At 32.1% G+C, this 20909-nt stretch overlaps 4 protein-coding genes across 8 annotated transcripts; 3 read left to right on the top strand and 1 right to left on the bottom strand.

Moving 5' to 3' along the window:
* Positions 1-739: 739 nt before the first annotated feature.
* On the top strand, positions 740-3385 carry LOC131663789 (endoplasmic reticulum resident protein 29). 3 transcript variants are annotated; one of them, XM_058934424.1, is made up of 5 exons: positions 740-889; positions 1187-1241; positions 2039-2393; positions 2654-3052; positions 3137-3385. In XM_058934424.1, exons 3-5 carry the CDS (start codon positions 2271-2273, stop codon positions 3371-3373), a joined length of 759 nt encoding a protein of 252 aa, XP_058790407.1. In that variant the 5' UTR covers positions 740-889; positions 1187-1241; positions 2039-2270; the 3' UTR covers positions 3374-3385. The 3 variants fall into 3 exon arrangements, with proteins under 3 accessions (XP_058790407.1, XP_058790409.1, XP_058790408.1); XM_058934425.1 differs by lacking the exon at positions 740-889 and adding an exon at positions 942-1065; XM_058934426.1 differs by lacking the exon at positions 1187-1241 and having other exon boundaries at positions 755-889.
* Positions 3386-3407: 22 nt separating this feature from the next.
* Positions 3408-6166, bottom strand: LOC131663790 (ran-specific GTPase-activating protein-like). The gene is made up of 5 exons (XM_058934427.1): positions 5734-6166; positions 5441-5663; positions 4974-5134; positions 4508-4794; positions 3408-4423 (listed from the first exon to the last, which is right to left on the bottom strand). Exons 2-5 carry the CDS (start codon positions 5453-5455, stop codon positions 4143-4145), a joined length of 744 nt encoding a protein of 247 aa, XP_058790410.1. The 5' UTR covers positions 5456-5663; positions 5734-6166; the 3' UTR covers positions 3408-4142.
* Positions 6167-6438: 272 nt separating this feature from the next.
* LOC131663788 (serine/threonine-protein phosphatase alpha-2 isoform) lies at positions 6439-12816 on the top strand. 3 transcript variants are annotated; one of them, XM_058934423.1, is made up of 6 exons: positions 6439-6720; positions 6820-6991; positions 8615-8746; positions 9034-9264; positions 9349-9677; positions 10327-12816. In XM_058934423.1, the coding sequence occupies exons 2-6, from the start codon at positions 6937-6939 to the stop codon at positions 10564-10566; spliced, it is 987 nt and encodes a 328-aa protein (XP_058790406.1). In that variant the 5' UTR covers positions 6439-6720; positions 6820-6936; the 3' UTR covers positions 10567-12816. The 3 variants fall into 3 exon arrangements, with proteins under 3 accessions (XP_058790406.1, XP_058790405.1, XP_058790404.1); XM_058934422.1 differs by having other exon boundaries at positions 6439-6742; XM_058934421.1 differs by having other exon boundaries at positions 6440-6991.
* Positions 12817-16700: 3884 nt separating this feature from the next.
* LOC131663761 (REPTOR-binding partner) lies at positions 16701-18850 on the top strand. Its single transcript, XM_058934372.1, has 4 exons — positions 16701-16822; positions 17771-17867; positions 18053-18174; positions 18539-18850. Exons 1-4 carry the CDS (start codon positions 16787-16789, stop codon positions 18641-18643), a joined length of 360 nt encoding a protein of 119 aa, XP_058790355.1. The 5' UTR covers positions 16701-16786; the 3' UTR covers positions 18644-18850.
* The last annotated feature ends 2059 nt before the right edge of the window (positions 18851-20909 follow it).

Here is a 20909-nt window from a genome sequence, read left to right as displayed (position 1 = left end):
CGCACCTAAAGTATATAAAGTACATAAAAGTTTAAAGCGTCTGTTCAAATGAAGCCCTATTTTCAACTTATTAGAATTTCAACATTGTGTCGCGATAAATCAAGTAAATGAACAATAAAATCGATTGTGATTATTGCTTTTCAATCACGACTGTAAATAAATTGCTAAGTTCAAATTCAAGCCGAAATTGAGAAAAATTGGCGATATCTGAATAAAAATATATCATAATATATACCTAACCTCTATGTAATACTGCTATTATGCTATTACAGCGGATAATTTTCAGTTCAATTGAATTATGCCAGGGAAGTCGATAACGACGCAAAATTTATGGGCGGCGAACCGATAAGCATGTCCTTGACTTCAATTTTAACATATAACCGTTTCTATAGTTGACTAATATAGCACAAACAATGTTACGTTAAAGGCAATTCTCATTCACTGCATTCAATTAAAAATTAAAAAATGTCTCAAACACCTCGAAGATCGTCTATAGTTTCATGAAAATGCTGTCAAGCGCAGTAATCTGTATAGTGCACTGCCATGCAAATTATACTAACGGTACACGAGTAAACCCCGAACGGCCGAATTAGATAAAGAACGATTGCCGTTTCGCTATGGAATTAGCAGCAGGTAGCTTAGCACTTGAGGGGTGGTTGTAAGCTGCATACGAAAGTGTGATGCGCGCGCAACCGCCATCGCGTAGGGGCAAAAAGCAGAGCTGAGCTGCCTGCTGTGTATGAACACACCGCGCTGGACTAGGCGGCTCTCGCCGTGGCTGCCTCTGATTCGTGGCGACTGCACAGTCGCTACGATCGCCGTGTTGGTGCCAAAAGCCCACTGTCAGTGTCACTGAGACAACTTATCCGGCGTCATCTTTGCATTATAGGTTAGCTCAATGCTTATTTGTTGCTAGAGTCACGAATTATCGCTCTGATTGATAGTGAAAGCTCAGCATCAAGCTTTCTCTATGCACTTTTTTAAATCTAATCTCGCGTACTCGCCTTCATACTCGTGCGCGCCGTAAATAATAGTTTTATTTATTTTTTTATCGTTTAGTTTAGGGTAAGTGCTTTCATTTTTGCATAGTGTTATATTGTGTGCTTCTGAACAATTTTTCGAGCAATAATTCGCATTGTAAATTTTTTAACTACTTTAAATAAAATATGATACTAACATTTTACAGGTCACTATCTTAAACAAGTTATAAGTAGCGGGTTTCTTCGGTGCACTTTGCGGTAGTATGTATAACTCAGTTATTAAATTACATAAAATAATCAAAGCTGTTTTCCAAATTGCTTCTCGAAATGCCAATAAAAAAATTCTTCGGTATAATGCGTTTAAATGTAGCATCTAGTATATTTGGATACTAGTGCGAAAAAGTAACTTCAGTCTTGTGTGGATGTTTGCGCCCGAGAGAAGCGAGGGTGAAGAGGTCACACAAGGGTGAAATCACTTTCTCGCACATGTATTTAATTTTATTTTTCGATACGATGTAAGTAGCACGAGATTTCAAGCATGCTGAATTTCTCGAACGTGTGTAAAATTGAGTCTTCACGCACAGTGTCCGAAAAACATAACCGTAATACATTAATACGTAAGGTTTTTTGCAAATAAAATTGCTTTTTTATTGTAAGTTATGTTGTTATTTGCAGTCAAGTCGATATAAACGTGCAAATCGTTATCACAGCAAGTTTTAAAACTATGTTAATGTTTAAACATTCATTGTGGTATTTATAAAGTACGTGAACGTGCAATAAATAGTGTTTATTCAGCTATAGTTGATAAAACAATTTTGAATTTTTTCAATTTAAATTTCAATTAAAAAGCTGTAAAATCATCAAATAACAATTTAGATCATAATGTAATTGAACTTGGACGATGTTATAGATGCGACTTATTTCATGATTACAATTTATTTCAATAGAATTAATGTTCTTCTAAAATAGGAAACTATTTAACATAGAAACACTACATAAAATAGACAACGAACACTTGAGCCACAGAAACGTGAGCCGATTTTTTTTTCTTTTTTTAGTAAGCGTACACGCGAAGCTAAGAGGCCAGTGACAGCGTGGCACGGCGCAACGGAAAAATCGAGAAAGGAACAAGTGGAGATAACAAGTAGTATAAAGCTAAGCTAACGAGCTTACATTTAGCAGACGAGTGTAAATGCGTCGCCGAATTGACTCCGAGAGAGCGCAGAGACTGAAAAACAAGTAAAATAAAGAGTAATTTGCTGACCACAGAAAGAAAACAAAATAAATACGATGATGCGGAGCGTCTTCCTCACGGTCGTTTACGCCTTCGTTGCGCTCTGTTTCGACATGGAACTGTCGGCTGCCGACGAGTGCAAAGGCTGTGTCCAGTTGGATTCACATAATTTTGACAAAGTATGTTTTTATTTTTAATGTATTATTTATTGCAATCAAAGCATTCGTATGTTCTTGTTTATCGACTAGCCTGTCACGTTTAATATCCACTTGTACATGATGTACACGTAGACTTTTGAATATTATACCAGCTGTATAAATACATTTTTTACAAGTTTTGTTTACAGTAACTAATGGTTTACACAAACTTTAAAAAAATAGTTTTATCTAGATTCGCAAAGACTGAGTGATAAGCAATATGAAAATCACAATTTTTTTAGATCATTCCAAAATTCAAAGCTGCCGTGGTAAAGTTCGATGTGGCTTTCCCTTATGGAGAGAAGCACGAAGAATTTGGTAAAATTGCTGCCGCAACGAAAGATGCAGTTGATCTAATAGTTGGAGAAGTTGGAGTGAAAGATTTTGGAAATAAAGAAAATTCCGATTTAGCAAAACGTTATAACATTAGAAAAGACGATTATCCAGTAATACTATTATTTGTACAAGGGAAAACAGAGCCATACAGATTTACTGCTGAGACTGATGCAGATTTTACCGCCGATAATATCAAAAGGTTTATTAAAAAGAAAACCGATATATACTTGGGATTGCCAGGATGCGTTGAAAAGTTGGATAAATTGGCCGATGAATTCAAGTCGGCGAATGAAAAAGATAGACAGGTTTGTTACATATATTATTTGATCAATCTTTTTTTTAGTGACATTTTGATCTAATGAAAAATTTAATAATTCAACGTTTTTCAGGCAATTTTAAACAAAGCCAAAGTTTTCGAGGAGACGCTACCCGAAGAGCATCGTCCAGCTGCAAAAGTATATGTGAAAATGATGGAGAAAATCATGGATAAGGGTGATGTATTTGTTCAAACAGAACAAACAAGAATCGACGGCTTACTCAAAGGAAAATTATCTAAAGAGAAAAAGCGAAATATGGAAGAGAGGCGAAATATCTTACAATCGTTTACGCACAGAGACGAATTATAAGTTTTAAAGTAACAAAGTTGCACATTAAGTGGGTTTCATTAAAGTATGCATATTAGTCATTACTATTGCGTGCGACATTACATATTTACTGGATCAAAAATTCAGCAAAAGTGTGAACAATCCATATCTTATTAATGTTCTATTTTTTTGTAAGTTAAGAGTACATTTGCGTAACAATTGATTCAACAATAAGCTTATAGTAGTGAATACAGACAGATTGTTGTCAATAATTTGTTAAAAATTACTTAAAAGATTAGTTTTTGCTGGTTTGTGATATACTACTTAACTAATGTTCCTAAATTTTCCATTGAATTATCAACTGAAAGTTAATACTCAGGATTCATTAAATAAAAAATCTTTTACAAAGTATTATAGCATCTATTGAATGCATTTTTACCATTTTACAATGTAGCATTTGTATAATTTAGTGATCACTAGCCAGTGAAGATTCTACATTTGTCATACTGCATTTTTTGCTTACAAAATCACAGATATCATGTACAATATCAGTATAAATATCATTCTTAATTAAACAGTTTCAGATTCATTACTCAAACTTGTTACAACTGGTGATTATTAAAAATTTTTCATGCAATAAAAGATTCATACAATCAGCTTTGTTTATCGATTCTCTCTAAAACTTGCGTCATTTAGATTCTATTTGACACTACATTTGTGCACACTGGCAGGAATGTATTGATCTCATTCATTAAATATCAGAATCTCACACCATTCTTGCAGTTTGTTAGTCTTCAATTATTAATGAAAACTATTCTTGCTCCTTAACCTTTAATTTTTCAAGATTTGTTGTTACCTCATCTGTAGATTTTGTATCTGAAGTTTTGTCTTTGGAAAGCTTTGTAGTGTCTGTTGTTGAGCTTGTAGATGATACTTCTTTAGCCTGCACTTTAGATTTTAATTCATCCTCGCTATCTGAGTAGCTTGTTTCACTGTCACTATCATTTGTATCAGGTTTTCCAGAGTAAGCTTCGCAATCAGATTCAACAATTTTCTTTGCTTTTTCAAATGTCTCCTTCCAAAGTTTGGCATCTTCGTAAAAGAAATAAAAAAATCAATAACTTTATTGCTAGATAAAATAATAATCTAGAGTACTGAATAAGATGATTAACTTACTCTCTACAGTAGCAAACCTAATAGCAAGGAGTTGTGGTTTTGGTTGTTCATCTGCAAAATCAGCAAGAGCACTCCAAACCCATGCACGATCACTTCCACAATTTGGATTAAGTTCCATCCACGGCCAAACAAAGTGATTTGCGCATATCTTCAAAGTTTTATCTCTTCTCATAACAATTCTCACAGTATTTTTAGTTTTATGCTGGAGTAGTTTCACCTCCCCAGTTCCTCTTTCTTTCCACTCTGCAGGACTATCAGTTGTGTCATAACGATACAACTTTGCTCTCCTACAATTACAAAAAAATAAATTTTTTTAAATCCAACTTATGTAGTTTTATTGTAATTGAAAAAAAGAAATATCATTATAAATTGATATCACTCTGGTATAATTGTATATTATTTTAAATTGATGGTAAAATTAATTGAACATTTAATGTTTTGAATAATATGACAAGAATAAATTTACAATTTAATCATTTCCAGTTCATCTTCTTCATTTGTTGACACTTCCACTAAAGGAAGTTGAACTACAGGTTCAAAGTGTATTGCAGGAGAACCAGGAGGAGAATCTCCAAGATCACCACCATCTTCTACACTTCCATTTTCTGCAGCAAGCTTACCATTGATCTATAAAATCACCAAGTAAATATTTACCACTTCACTGGATTTCCTGCTAATATATATAACCAATAGCCTACAATCGATTTATTTATTATAAAGCTTTAATATTATTAATTGCACAGAATAAGTGGTTAAAATTATTATTTATCTCTTTTTTTATTCATAACTACCCATCATAGCTGTAGAATGTTTGATAAAATAACAATTCGAAATAGTCCAATCACGCAAAGAAAACAATGTAAACTGAATTTCCTTTAAACTTTGGCAAAATTATATCAATTCTTAATTATTTGAAAAACACTCGTTACTTACCCCTATTTCAGGCATTTTCACAAGAATATATTGACGTCAATAGAAAAATAAACGATCGCAGGTGATTGACGGTGCAACGACTTTTGCGAATTAAACAAAGCTAAGATCAAATGTAAACGGAAAATGAATATCACACTACATGAAGTTGGTCTCGTATCATTTAAAACCGTTGCGCAAACTGAACTTATTTATTTTCTGTGAAGCGCGCTTATTCAAATGTTAGCTGCAAAAAATAAGTTATATGTAAAAAGATACATAAGAATTATTTAATTTCAAATGTATTAGTTAATTACTTTAAATTTTATTTTGATTAGTCATAATATTTCTATCAGTTGTGGAACATCCGGTTAGAGCTTTTATTTATAAGTTACTGTTAATTATTTTCTCTGAACATTATTCGTTAATTATTCATTGACTATAGTAATCTTATCCTAAATTAATAATACAGAATGCGACATTTGACACAGTTATCTCGACAATTCTATTTAAAAAAGTATAAAATTATTAAATTCAAGTTCAAAGGCGTGTAACAAGCGCCAAATGATCGTGCAAAGCCTTTAAATTATCAAAAATTACATGAAATAACGAGATAACCGCTTCCTAGCCTCACATTACAAGTTTCGTAAGACTGAAACGACCAGGCTAACGATCGGCCAAATTGCGCGAATTTCCGCAAAAAAGAAGTGTAGAAGTGCAGAGCTCGGACCATTTGCGTCACACTCGCTTGAAAATCATTGCGCATCACGATGAGAATTTGCCCATAGGTGCGCAGAATCAGAAAGAGAGAGAGAGAGAGAGAGAGAGAGAGAAAGAGAGGAGAAAAAGAGGGGAGAGAGAGAGAGAGAGCGTTAACGAAAATCGCGTATACTCACACATACCCACGCATTCCGATGGGCGTCCCGACTCGCAAGAGAGAGAGGGGGAGCGAACCGTTCGATATGCACCGTCTCGTTCTCGCACACGTGAGCCTCATAAGCACGTCCATCTTGTACCAGCTCAAGAAAGAAAGAGAGGGGAAGATGTAGCGCGCTAGCGACTCGCGTTCTCTCTTTCTCGCACATACACACATATGCGTAGAACAGAGCCAGCCACGCAAACCGACACGGATACGTAGAACTATAGGTGCATGCGCGCGTGTGTTCCGGGGCGGCCATTCGAGTACCTTGCCTCTTCGTCGGTTTGCTTACAAAGTCTGCGAGTGAAAGCGCAAGAGCTGTTTCCGCCACAGTGTCGAGCGAGTGAGGCAGAGCTTGCGAGTGTGTAGTGCTCGTGGTCGTCGCGTGCGTATAGCTTCAGAAAACTGTTGGTGCGCGCGTTCTGTGTTGGAAAAAACGAGAAGCGTGCTCGAGTTTAAGCTTACGTGTCTGGCTGGTTTGTAGATCAGCAGAGGCTGCCGCCACCAACGCCGAGAAGGAAAGAGAGAGAAAGAGAGTGAGTGAGTGTGACACACGAGTGCACGAGAACGCGCCGACACCGTTGCAGCCTCAACCGGCCCGATGGCTGACACGGACAAGCTCAACATTGATAATATTATTGCGCGACTCTTAGAAGGTAACCATTCATAAGCGCCGTTTGCTTTGAAAATTTTGCGCACACGCGCTATTTGTGTAGAAAAACCCATATTATCATCCAGTGCATTTTCTCGGTGAAGTGCCGAGCGAGCGAGAGAGCGCGTGAGGCTCGCTTGGCTTCCATTTCTCCTCGGCTGTATATTTACGAGACGCGCAATATACGCGCATGTTGAGTACGAGCATCATCTTCTTGGCATATCATTCGTACCTTCCCTTTCCCTCTATCTGCCAAAGAGCGCACTCCATCTTAAATCGCTCTTTCCCTCTTCCTCTCAGAGTGTCTGTCTATCAACTTCTCGCGCTCGCTCTTGCTCTCTTGCTCGCGTGCTCGCATACTTTACAGCAACCACAGTTAAAAATGTCAAGGACACGGGCGGCCCTTGAAGAGTTTGGTACCTTTTGCTAAACCAAGCCAGTGGGGACCGTCCAATTACGCAACTCTCCCTCCATCTCTCTCCTTTTCGGACGGGGGTTATAAATTTAGGCGGACAAGTCATGCACCGGCCCGCCCCTCTATTACTCACTGCTTCTTTCAACTAGCCTTCTAATACACTAATGTCTTCTGTCTGTGCTGTTGTTGATGTCTAGAAGCTAATCATTATGTAGGCTGCCAGTTTGTTTACACAACCAGCTGCTGCTTTGATGAGCAAATGGCAAAGCAGCAAACTTTTTTTATATCATATTAATCTTCATACTTTATTTCTCCGTTTGCTAGCTTCTCATTCTGCTACAAATGCTTAAATGGCTCTTAGTACCAATTTTATCCAGTCCATTGATATATAAAATACTTATTTATGATCAGTAATATTTTTTCTAATGTTATTAAAGATATTCACCTTTTATTTTAACACGCTTTATTCAAATTCAAATTCTGCCTTCATATCAAAATTTAGTGTAGGTAACTTATTTTATTCAACCGATTTAAAAATGCAAAGAATATTGTTATATAATCTTAGTAAGATTAGTTAATATATTCTTGAGTCTATATAAATTAAAAAACTATAACTTTCTATTTATAGATTTCAAGCTTAAACATCATTTTATACGCATCATATTTGAAATTTTTGATTTTTATTTTCTCTTGTATTAAATTGGTATAAAAAAGCAAAACATTTTCTAAATATAAGATGTATCACTATTTTAAAATAAAATTTCCAATATCTATAAAATATATACAAAAATATCCTACTATATTTAGGAAATCAACTTATCATAGGTGGCGCTACTTTCATAGCTAATACAAATACCTAATTATTTAAAGGTTGAGCTAATGAAATGCAACTACTTCCTTAATGCTTAATTATTAAAATGAATAATAATAACTGTATTATGTTTTTAATTTCTAATTTTTCTAATTTCTTGAAAAATTTTTTCCTCTACTTAAATTTGATATTATTACTAGTATATATCTCATTTATTTGTATATACGTAAAACAAACTATAAATTGAAAACATTTCATTAGAAATTTGAAAAAACCCTATAAAATAATACAAAGTTTCATCGTTTATTATTTCTATTTCTATCACAAATTATACTTAAATTTTCTATAAATATAAATTCTTAATATGTATAATTCAAGTATTGAAATAACTTTCATTTCAGTCCGAGGAGCACGACCAGGCAAAAATGTTCAGCTGACCGAAGGAGAAATTCGAGGACTATGCCTCAAGTCCCGTGAAATTTTTCTATCACAGCCCATTCTGTTGGAACTTGAGGCACCATTAAAGATATGCGGTAAGGATAACTTTTTTGCTTCATTTGATTTTGTTCTAATTTTGTAAAAATTGACAATCAATATACATTCACGAAAAATGGTATCATAAACTATTTTGAAATTCATATATTTACAACAATTTATTTGCCAAAATTATGATTGTCTAAAAATTAAGTGTGTGATCATACAATATGATGAATTGAAATGCTTATTTAAATAAAATACTAGCTGTAAAAGAATTGTATCAAATAAAATTATAAATGATAATTATTATTTCTTTTTGTTGTTATTGTTATTTCTTTGGCAGGTGACATTCATGGACAATATTACGACCTGCTTAGACTGTTTGAATATGGTGGATTCCCTCCAGAGAGTAATTATCTTTTCTTAGGTGATTACGTAGACAGAGGAAAGCAGTCTTTAGAAACGATTTGTCTTCTTCTTGCCTACAAGATCAAGTACCCTGAGAATTTCTTCCTGCTTAGAGGAAACCACGAATGCGCTTCAATCAACAGGATATATGGTTTTTATGATGAATGTAAGCAATGCTTTCACAAATAATACTACAAAATTAATATCTTTTCAATGAGTTCCTGACTGACAAAAATCGAACAAATTTCAGGCAAGCGTCGCTACAACATTAAACTGTGGAAAACGTTCACAGACTGCTTCAATTGCTTGCCAGTGGCGGCGATCGTAGATGAGAAAATCTTCTGTTGTCACGGTGGCCTCAGTCCTGATCTGCAAAACATGGAACAGATTAGGCGCATAATGCGGCCCACCGATGTGCCCGATCAAGGCCTGCTCTGTGACCTTCTCTGGTCTGATCCCGACAAGGACACTATGGGCTGGGGCGAGAATGATCGTGGTGTATCCTTCACTTTCGGTGCCGAAGTCGTTGCCAAATTCCTTCACAAACACGATTTTGACCTTATTTGTCGCGCGCATCAGGTAACTTTTATTATCTAATGCGCTTCCTACTAGCTACATATTATATCAACTTTAAGTCAACTACACCTAAACTTTGAAGGTTTATTATTATTTTTATTTATTTATTTTTTTCATAAGTTACATTGTTTATTGTTTATATATCGTTCTTTTTATTTCTATTATATTTAATTTCATTTTTTCAAGTTTTTCAATATTTGTTGTGGACTGCAATGAAACTAGCTATCTTACGAGTAATTGCAGTTGTCGACAAAAGTCGCGTAAAATAGCCTGTACTGCACGAACGTATAAAATTCACTTTTGTTTTGCATAATAATTTGATCCTTTATCTCTAATGGCTTGAAAATTATTAATTCTTTTTTTATCAAACGAGATTTAATACTAATCCAGTGAAATCCAATAATTATGATATATTATAAATTAATGAAACGTACTTAAAAAGAATACGTCGAAAACGTTTACTTTGATAGTAGCTATAATTAAGACATTGACTTTCAACAAAGAGACAAAGATTCCAACGTATCACGTGAGGGATTTGCCAAAAACGCTTCATTAAAATTTTTATTTAATTAAGTTCAATTGGACTCTTGTCAAAGATCCAAATGTTTGAAGTTGGCAATGAGCTCTATTACATTGAATCACGCTTATGCAGGTGGTCGAAGATGGCTACGAGTTCTTTGCCAAACGGCAACTAGTGACGCTGTTCTCGGCGCCCAACTACTGCGGCGAGTTCGACAATGCCGGGGCGATGATGTCCGTGGACGAGACGTTGATGTGCAGTTTCCAGATTCTCAAGCCAGCCGACAAGAGGAAATTCACGTATGGTGGCCTCAATGCTGGTCGACCAGTCACGCCGCCTCGTGGTGCCAACAACAAAAACAAAAAGAAGTGAAATACCCAACTCTATCTCGTTCGAACGCGACGCTTAGGATCTTAAGACGTCTCTCTCTTTCTTTCTCTCTCTCTCTCTCTCTCTCTCTCTATTCCTTCGACCATCCCTCCTCCCCCTTACCTTTTCCCTTTTATCCACCTAAATCCTTCCTTTCTCACCATCCAAGATTCTTGGATTCTCGTGAGAAAGAATAATTGCAAATATTATTACGAGTATATTCGTGAACGAAGAAAATGAAAGAAAAATAAAAAAAGAGCAAAACAACCTACGCGAAGCCATCCATTAAAGCAATGATAGAACGCAGAAATCACTTCTGGGGGACTTCATTGTATTTAATTTATAATTAATTTCTAACGCATAACTACTGAATAAAAGACGTCTGAATTTTGTCTTTTGAAACTTTGGCAAATATTGACATTTTTTATTTTCGGATTTGATTTTTATTCTTTTTCCTCTTTTTAATGTATGTAATAAACGAGTAAGCGGAATCATGATGATGTCGACATTTTTAACCAAAAACTTGTTTATTTTCATTCGCGTTCGAGTAGGTGGCCTTCAGAATGCGCAATGATTGATATGTGACGAGCTTATGCTCAAAAAAACGCAAAAGAGAAAAAGAGCTTATAAGCTTGGAGGCTCTTGTATAGTTGTTGTCTGTTCTAAAGTAGAGTATCAGTTCAGGTTAGATGAACATTCATTAATTATATAGTGAGCTTAAGAAAAAATAATTAAATTGTAAAATGAGTGTTTAAATTGTAAATTTTTTTTTCAGAGATACGTAAAATCAAATTATATTTTGAAATTTGCTTGGAAGTAAGAAAAGCAAGGTGCTCTTTTTTACACATACGACGGCTGTTTCTTGATTTTCTTATTTGTATTTTTTATTATACGGATAGCGTTTCAAAGAAAAAAAAGACGTAGATATCATTGTACCGGCTCTGAATATCACCTGCCCAAGACCTTATTGTTTCATCTACTCATACTTCCAGGAGAGACAAAGAAAAATTCCGCAGCGACGGTCACACAGCACATGTACTCATGGTAACCGACCAGGTCTGTGTACGCGACCAAACAATAAGCGCGTGCTCATGATGCAACGATGCGCCTGTTACATTTTTCGTTTGTAATCGATATATGCGTGTGTAGATGTGCTATTGAAGAAAAAGAATGACGACTGAAATGCCACTTTCTCAAATTTCTGTAATATCTTTTTTTTTGTAAAGCAACTCGTCGGTTAGTTTGGTGAAAATTTATCGTAGTTAATAATAATCGGTGTATTGAAAAAATTGATACTTTCTTTTTGTAATACGAGATGTTTCAAATCATATTAAAGTAAAAGTTTATATTAGAAAAAAATTGAATATTATTATATTATGATCACAAATCAGCATTTGCGTCTAAAATATGATTCATAATGTGATATGTATGTCGTCGAGTCAAGGCTAAATCTGTTCAAAATAGTTTCGAGCAACGCCAGATAAGGCAAACGACTAATTAATAGATAATAGTTTCATTTGTTAATTATTTGAATGTGCTTTGCCGATATGCTCGTCGAGAATGCGTTTTTACAATTAAAAAAATAGTTTATGACAGAAAATCTCTCAATTTTTCTCGTCACGTTCAGACGTAATCTTTCAATATACCTTAAGTTAATTAAATGATTATCGAGTGTAACAAGAAAAATGAAGTTGAATTATCTGCAATAAACTATTTTTATTGCGCATGAGGTACAAAAATACGAATCAAGAATTCAACCATAAACATAGGAAATTATACAAAAAATAAAAAAATCCAATAATTTGCATGGGCAGACATACAATCATTACTATTTCATTGAAAAAATCAATACAAATCATTATAAATATATACATTTATTTCAGTTTTTCATCAATCCGTCATGGAAGGTCAATGTCGTTCGCCATCCAAAAGTTATGATTGTTCATTCCTATTGTCGTTTATAATTTTATAATTTTCTTTTCTAAATGATGAACAAAAGTCCATCTTCCTCCGAAAAATGAACAAAGAACATGGTCACTTGCGTTTTTCTCATGCACTATAGACGTAGTAATCCCATTATCACTGACGGCGTTGTATTGACAAATTAAAAGATAAATTATGATCAGCCAGCAACGACTTTATTATAGTGATTTCTACGAAAAAAAGCAAATAATCTGATAAAACTAATTTAATCGCGTTCCCAATCATTGTACATTTCTTTTTTTTCTAAATAAAATCTCACCTGATATCTTATTCAACCATTCTTTCATTCCATCTATCCATGTACCACTTTAGGAGTTGAACTTTTATTTTTCAGAGGTTGTATCAATTCTACATAAGTTTTTACAAAGACTAAAAATACTGATTGCTTTATATAGTACATAAAATAATAGTATGTACAATATAAATACTAAGATAGTAACGAATTTCAAGTATTTATATTCTTTTAGTAAAGTACATACCTAATAAACTAATTGATCAACTCCTATAACTATCACATCTACACTACAGATGATTGAATTCTACTTTTTATTTGAAGTTCTCTCTCGCAGGAAAGATTTATAAATTATGTAGGTTTGTAATGATTTTTTGCATTCCTCTAATTTTTTTGCTGCTAAACTGTCCATTTTTCGAACATTCTTTGAAAAGCCTTGCTATTTCTTTTACATTATCTCTGCGAGCGACATATAACTTACGGGCAAATGTATAGGATTTTGACAACAGTCAAGTTTTTAAATATGACAATTTCTTTAGAATTAAAAAATTCTGAGCTTACGATTTTATTTAACTGTTACATCTAAAACTACAATAATTTGTAATATATCTCCTTATAAAAATAATGCACATAGACATTAAAATAATTATAACATCCATTAATTTACAATAATAATAGTAGGAATTGTATTTTTGCTGGAAAGTGAATTACCTGTATTTTCTATAGTTTGAAGACTGCGACTTTGAATATTCAAAGCAATATATAATTATACTAAGAAACACATAACCACGCACCAAAAGTGATTTCTATAAATAGTGAGTAGACTATTATAGAATGAATGGGTTATTGGAGTAGGATTCGTGAAACTACAGTCACGTAATTTTCATTATCATAAGCAATATAGTTAGAAAATAGTGGAAATTAAAAAATTTTAATTATAATACGCATTCATACATGGAACTTACAGGAAGAGTAAACAAAGTGTCAGATGTGTATGCCGCCTCTATATGTATACAATAACTTTTAAGTTGCATGCATTCGTATATCGCTATTTATAAGTTGTCGAAAAACAATATAACTTACGCAATTAAGGTGACTCAAACTAGAAAAAATGTATCAAATATAACAAATAGTAAAGCAAATTAAAGTGTTGGTAAGTACTAAACTTCTTTCAGTCTGTATTCTGTATTAGCTTTTTTATGTCTCAAATAAGAATGAGCAATACGTCAGTTTCTAATCATCAATTTACGATTTATCGCATGTTCTTTAAATTCATACTTGAAAATCTCGAGTAAAAGAAGTGAAAATTTGTCATAGCGAGGAAGCAACTACATGCACACGAATGAAAAATGAAAACACATCGTTGAAAATGATATGTTATGGATAATATGCGGAAACTAATACCAACAAAGAAACATCTTTTGAAAGCATAATTGTACAATGTTACAAATGTGTTTTATTATTGTAAAACTTAAGACTGCGTGAAAATCATTATGGTGCGTCAAATAAAGGCACTATTAACGTATGACAGACTTTAAATTTAGTTTTATTTGCCCTCGAATAATTTTTAGATATGAATTTGAAACTGTTGTTTTGAAGGGTATTTAACTTGAAAAGCTTATCGAAAGCTCAAATAAATTTGAGTAGTTCGGAAAGATTCTGTCCAGACAAAGTTCATATTTGTAGCCAACCTCAACCGAAATAAAATATTTAATCTTTCATCCTATTAATTTGTTAAATATAATTGCAAGAGAACATATTCAAACTTCATATTAATATAAAACACGTTTACACACACGTGCGCACGCGCACGCATACACTCACACACGCATATCCGAACCTTCTATACCTCCAACACAACGATAATTATTAATTAATTTAACTATCTTCTGTCAATATATATCGCGAGTTATTCAGCTTTAATCTCTTACTTATACAGATTATGTACTATGATTATATAAATTAATAACTTCATAATAATGTTATTCATTGAAATAAATTATTCCTCTATTTATTTAAAGACGCCTGTAATCGCCTTTAATAATTAAATATTTTTATATAAGAGCAATTCCAAATCGTTAAATTATTATCGATAGACGGTAGGTATTATTCAAAAAAACGTTTGTGCATGTTTCGTTGTTAGTCTAACAGATGGCCAGATCTGCATCTTCATTGGTAAGTAGTACATACCAATCAATGTTTTGGCTGCTGAATCCAAAATCCCGTATTTACAATGCAGATTTAAGCTGAACTGTTTTAAATATATTCTTAAATGTATGGCCTATAATCAGTATCAAATTACAAATAATCTAGAGGAGATTATTCAGTTAAATGACTATTTTATTTCTGCGAATAATTTTTCTAGCTCCCTTATGGCTGAATGTTATGAAAAAGTTTGGTTTCTCAAAGATTCTTTGATGAGTTTAAATAAGCATATCAAATATCTCAAAGATTTTAACTATCTCCTGTACTCGCCTTCAATTCTGTTAGATGAGGGTAAGAAAATTAATAGCTGTAAATCTCCTAATGATCAGTTTAACACTTTATTTCCTGAAAACTCTGATTGTACATTTGTGTTTACTGACGCATCCAAAATTACAGAAAACAGTAAGACATGTGTCGGCTTTGCTGCTTGGAGCAAATGTCAAGATCTATGCTTTGAATATGGAATTTTGGATTCAGCATCAATTTTTACAGCTGAATGTACAGCTCTCGTACTGGTTGTAGAAAAAATTATTAATAAAGGCTCCGGCAACTATATCATTTTTTCAGACTCAGAAAGTGTCCTTAGAGCTTTAATGTCGTATTCATGTGATTCAGTATTAATCATTAATCTTAGAAGTAAATTAGCACAAGCGCGCGATAAAAACATTCTAATAAAATTGGCATGGGTTCCTGCTCACGTGGGTATCCATGGCAATGAAGTTGTTGATCTTAAAGCTAAAGCTGCAGCCAAAAATGGCCACCTAATCAATGAACCGGTTCCAATGTCTGATTTTCTAAACATTCCTAAAAATATATGCAAAGAAGAGAATGAAAATATAATAATGAGCCTAAGTTCCTCAAAAGGTTCTTTTTTCTTTGAAAACTTTTATACAGCTGACAGTAAACCTTGGTTCTTTGATCTAGGTCTGCCACGCAAAGCAATAGTTTCCATTAACAGGATTAGATCTAACCACACCTCCCTAAACTTGAGTCTATTTAGAAAGAACATTGTATTAAGTAGCTTCTGTCAATGTGGTCAGTCTGATGATTCCATTGAACACATTTTTTGGGAATGTGCCTTATATAATAAACAAAGAACTGTTCTTCTTAAAGAAATTAGACGTATACACAAATACGGGCCCTTCTCCATAATATCTTTATTATCAGAAAAAAATCTTGATTTGATTCAATGTATTACGCAATTCATTGTTAGTATTAAATGTAAAATATAAGATAAGTTAAGATATATCCTCTGTACAATATAGTATAAGTTGAACTTCGCGCCTTCTTTAAGGCTTACCTTCATGTAACATGGCAATGTATATTTCATATAAGCCAATAAAATCACCATTCAATTTAAGTAGTACATACACAAAATTCAAAACAGTTTTTAATCTAAACTACATAAATAAATAATATATTCATTATTTCATTATGCCTATCGTTTGTTCGTAAGAAGAACTAAGAAATAACTTGCAATAAAGACTTTCTTATAAATTTATTTCTCATTCATTATAAAGTTAAATAAGAGTTTTCGGTTGAGAGCGAATTGACAGATACTAAATGTTATTCTATTTTTCTAAAATGAAATGAAATACGAACAAATTTATTTTTCACTTGATATAAATTAATAAATTGGCGTACAATAGAATAAGATGAAATATAATTATTCTTTATGATAAATTAAAACTATATTTAGATATATAATCCGATAACTCATTTCAGTGTTTACGTCTTTTACGACATGATGGGAAATAAATAGTAAATCAAAACAAAAAATATTTTCAGATTTACTTTTTAAGAATGGAAATTGATGAATCCTACGTTGCTGAAGTAGACGTTAGTATACATTGATTATGTTTTGAATTCAAAAGGAAATCACTTTACATTTGATCATATTGTGAGTGTCCATTATAAATCACTGTATCATAAAATGTTAATATAACCTATAATCTATTGTTTTTCTTTTTTGAATTACTTGATATCGTCCTTGAATTATTAATATGATTCAAATTATTATGTTAATTGTCATCTATATAAGTTGTCAGTCAGCATTTCATTTGTTTACTGAAACAAGTTTAATTAAAACGTTTCCATACAGTAAGATAGTTGCTACTGGAAGTCTATTTGTGTACAATTAGTTAAGCATATGCTATCAATGCCCAGAGAGTTATCAATTCAAAGGATTAATTAATTTTTTCTAAGACATATATTTTGTATTTTCTAAATGATCATATTGATCAACTAATTGTGACATTGATTGTATTCTGTTTCATGTTGGATAGTCATAGATTCAGAAAGTTCTTTGTGTGTTTCTTTCATCGCCATCCACAGCATACAAATTTTCAAAATCCAGACAAGCATTCGACAACTGACTTGTAATAAAACATACAATAAGTAATATTTTAATATGTGTTGTTAATAATAGCTCAGCTCATTGTGTACATGTTCTGCAAAAAAAAAGTATATTTATAAATCAATACATATGTGCATAAATATGTCTTTATCTCATACTCAGTATTCGAATTACTTGACTTTGGTTCGTAATATCTTACAAAGGACTTGTAACACAAACTGATGATTATGTGGTAAACAATGGATTATTTTAGACTATAAAGTGACAATTTTTTAATTAAAATACTATTGTCCAATTTTTCAATTCCATAAATTGATTACAATTATACCATTACAATGTCATCAGGAATATGAAAAAAAACTGGTATTGAATAAAAAGAAAATAAATTTAATAGAAAAAGTTTTTATACAATATAGTTCTTTTTCTTTTAGGAATCTTTCCAGGAAACTATTAAAAAAGAATCTGGAAAAAGAGGGCGAAGACCGGGTCGCAGGTTATCAGATAAAATTGATGTCAAAGCAAAACTAGGTAAGAATATAAGAATTAAGTTTTATAAGAATTTGATATATCATGATCATTGAAATAGCATTGCAAAATTTTACTACATCATAATTATTATGAAAAAAGTTCATAATTTTTTTTATTTAAAAAAAATGCATGTTATTTAAAAGTATATTTAACAATTAAGCATGTAACAATGTTTATTGTGACAGAACGCAGTCGTCAAAGTGCCAGAGAATGTCGTGCCAGGAAAAAATTACGATATCAATATTTAGAAGAATTAGTATCCGATCGAGAAAAGGCGATATTTGCTCTTACAAAAGAACTAGAAATGGTAAAGTATAAAATATCAAGAAATTCAAGTATATAATATGTCTATTAATAAATAATTATTTTAGAGCTACTCGCGGTTTGAAAAATTTGCGATTTTTTAACATATTGAAATATAATGCAATTAATAGCTTGTCCAACTATTTTCTAGATATTCATTAAAGTTTATAAGTTTCTATACATACGAATTCTAATAAAAATTAAAGTTAAAAAATAATGTTCTCATTTTCTTGGGAGAGTAATTCTTGATAAAGTGTTTTAACAAACTTAATCTAACATTTGGTTTCCTTTTTTATTTGCGGTGGACAGCAATGTTCAGATTGTTAAAAATTATATCAACCTATTGAAATATAATTTTTTTGTTATAGTATTATAGATGGTGTCAAGAATTAGACGCCGGAATCATTCCAGATGGACTTGTTAAAATGGTAGAAGAATTTAATGCTGTTAAGAAAGAGAAAGGTATATGTTAGTAAAAAAACAAATCAATATAAAAAAAATAAATACACATACACATCCACATATATATATATATATATATATATACACAAACACATATACATATATATATGTATACACGTACAAAAAGGAAAAAACGCTTAAAACTATTTTGATGTAATGCTTCCTCACAGAACTCTTGAAAACTGTTTTATGTCTTATTTATTTCTGTTTATGTATTGACGAAATAATAAAGTTTTTATAAAAAGTTACAAAATGAAATTTTATAACATTTCATAAAAATTGTATTAGAAATACCAACTACTGACTATTCTTTTCTTTACGAAGGTTGATAGCGAAAACTATGTTTTTACTTCTTTTTCACAATATTCAGTTATTCATTTCTTTATATTTTTCTGACGTGAAATAATTTTTAGGCCAACTTTTTGATCTATTCAATTAATTCACTTTTAAAATCGAAACCGCACGAAAAAGCTTTATTTAACAGTGAAACAAACGGCTATTCATTAATTTTTCATCGTTTCGATATTTTTGTAATTTCTGAAGTTTGCATCAATTTCTCTTGATTTCACATAAAACAGGTACATGCGAATGATCTGTTGTAACAGCTAACTTCATGAGCAGAATATTTATATACCCTTATTTTTACTCTACTGTTTGTAAATTACATTGTTATCATGGGATAAAATAATCTATTTTACAGTAGAATTTTAAATCTGTGGACAAAATTATTATTGTATCTATAAGATTTTTTGTTATTTGTTAAAAAATAGATCGTATATTATATTCCTTGTCCTTTACTCGTACATTGAGAGTCTGACAGTTTCGGATATTACATTGTTCAACATTTGTACTATTTGTCAAACATTACAGAATATTCGTTATTTTCGTTAATTTATTTATTAATATCAAGCATTCTCTGGGATAGAAACGGTAATAAATGTTAATGTCGATTCACCAATGCTACTTTGATAATCAAGGTCTCCTGTACTGAGGATTAAGCCAATCTATTCAAATAACATTTGACTTCTTTATTATAGTTGGGTTTCGTTATAAGTTTTATTCTGAGGACGTTTAATGGTTTTTTTAGATGGAAAATTAAATTATGGTATTTTGTATTTCACCGCTTACAAGATCTACATTAATTGAAAAATATAATCAGAAAAGCCTGAAATTTGAAACGAAATGTAGAATACGTAGAGAAGCATTTTGTCGAGTACTTTGTTAACAAGAAATATGAAAAAGAGTAAAAATTTCCAAGGCAAGTATATGTCTAATTTCATGGGTGGCTCCCGCGGTGCAACGAAACTCCGCCTTTTGGCTGGCTAGCCAAAACAGAAAATCCAAGGGGACAAAGTTATACGTCGAACTAAAAAGAAAAATAAGGCATGCCGAGATAAATGTACATTGATATATCTATACTAACATCAAATTTCTTTTATGTTTCCAATACATGCATTTTACTACGAAATCTAATTATAATTCTTTTTTATATTTTTAATTAATATAACACAATTTCGGGTTGAGTAGAAAAAGCTATGTATAAAAAAAATCGATCGTTTTTCACAAAGCTTTACGTACAGATGCGTTCTTAACATTGTCGTGGAGACAGTTTCTTAATAGCAATGATCAGTCTGTAACCGTAATCAAAATTGCTATTAATAAAATGTACATTATTGTCCATCAGTTGAGTATTTTGAACGTAAATCATATGATTCGCGATAAGAATATTTACCAACGGAAAATATAAATGCGATTATTACATCTTACAATAAAATATTTTAAAACTTTCAAAAGCACATTGGAAATATACTTATAAATTATATATTACACATTATATATATATATATATATCGTTGTAATAATATTTTGATAAAATATTTAAAAACTATCAAGGATAATGTTATATCTGCGAGTCAGCGATTTTCTGTAATTTTGAAGTATCCCTTTTGAATAAATTTGCAGGGCTTTTGTTGAAACAAACTGCGTTTCGATAATACCTAATTCTTTTCAATATTTAGTAAATTATTATTTTTAAGGGAAAATTTCTAACGATGCGGTAGCATGCAAAGTTGCTACATTAATTAATATATAAAAGCGAATATCAAATTTTTCGGCGCTAGAAAGAAAATTATTAGAAGAAATTAAGTCATTCCTTTAATTACAAGATCTGTCAGTTGTGCAACATGCTGACTGCAGACTTCGCATGAAGCAATCTTTTGTTGTCCCTGAACGATTAAATGGCTCAAAGTTATTAAACCATTTCCATCGTCCATTGAA

This window comes from Phymastichus coffea, unplaced genomic scaffold (genome assembly GCF_024137745.1).
Source record: "Phymastichus coffea isolate CEN01 unplaced genomic scaffold, Cenicafe_Pcof_1.1 PCOF00038, whole genome shotgun sequence".
NCBI lineage: Eukaryota > Metazoa > Arthropoda > Insecta > Hymenoptera > Eulophidae > Phymastichus > Phymastichus coffea.
This window is presented reverse-complemented; position numbering and strand designations above follow the sequence as displayed.

Bases quoted from the DNA above. Each gene is read 5' to 3' on its own strand.
- LOC131663789 (XM_058934424.1), top strand. From the start codon at position 2,271: ATGATGCGGAGCGTCTTCCTCACGGTCGTTTACGCCTTCGTTGCGCTC. The intron at 2,394-2,653 runs GTATGTTTTTAT...CAATTTTTTTAG, and splicing joins ATTCACATAATTTTGACAAA to ATCATTCCAAAATTCAAAGC. The intron at 3,053-3,136 runs GTTTGTTACATA...AACGTTTTTCAG, and splicing joins CGAATGAAAAAGATAGACAG to GCAATTTTAAACAAAGCCAA.
- LOC131663790 (XM_058934427.1), bottom strand. The intron at 4,795-4,973 runs GTAAATTTATTC...TTGTAATTGTAG, and splicing joins GAACTGGAAATGATTAAATT to GAGAGCAAAGTTGTATCGTT. The intron at 4,424-4,507 runs GTAAGTTAATCA...TCTTTTACGAAG, and splicing joins TAGGTTTGCTACTGTAGAGA to ATGCCAAACTTTGGAAGGAG.
- LOC131663788 (XM_058934423.1), top strand. From the start codon at position 6,937: ATGGCTGACACGGACAAGCTCAACATTGATAATATTATTGCGCGACTC. The intron at 6,992-8,614 runs GTAACCATTCAT...CTTTCATTTCAG, and splicing joins TATTGCGCGACTCTTAGAAG to TCCGAGGAGCACGACCAGGC. The intron at 9,265-9,348 runs GTAAGCAATGCT...AACAAATTTCAG, and splicing joins ATATGGTTTTTATGATGAAT to GCAAGCGTCGCTACAACATT.
- LOC131663761 (XM_058934372.1), top strand. From the start codon at position 16,787: ATGGAAATTGATGAATCCTACGTTGCTGAAGTAGAC. The intron at 16,823-17,770 runs GTTAGTATACAT...TTTTTCTTTTAG, and splicing joins CCTACGTTGCTGAAGTAGAC to GAATCTTTCCAGGAAACTAT. The intron at 17,868-18,052 runs GTAAGAATATAA...TTATTGTGACAG, and splicing joins TGATGTCAAAGCAAAACTAG to AACGCAGTCGTCAAAGTGCC.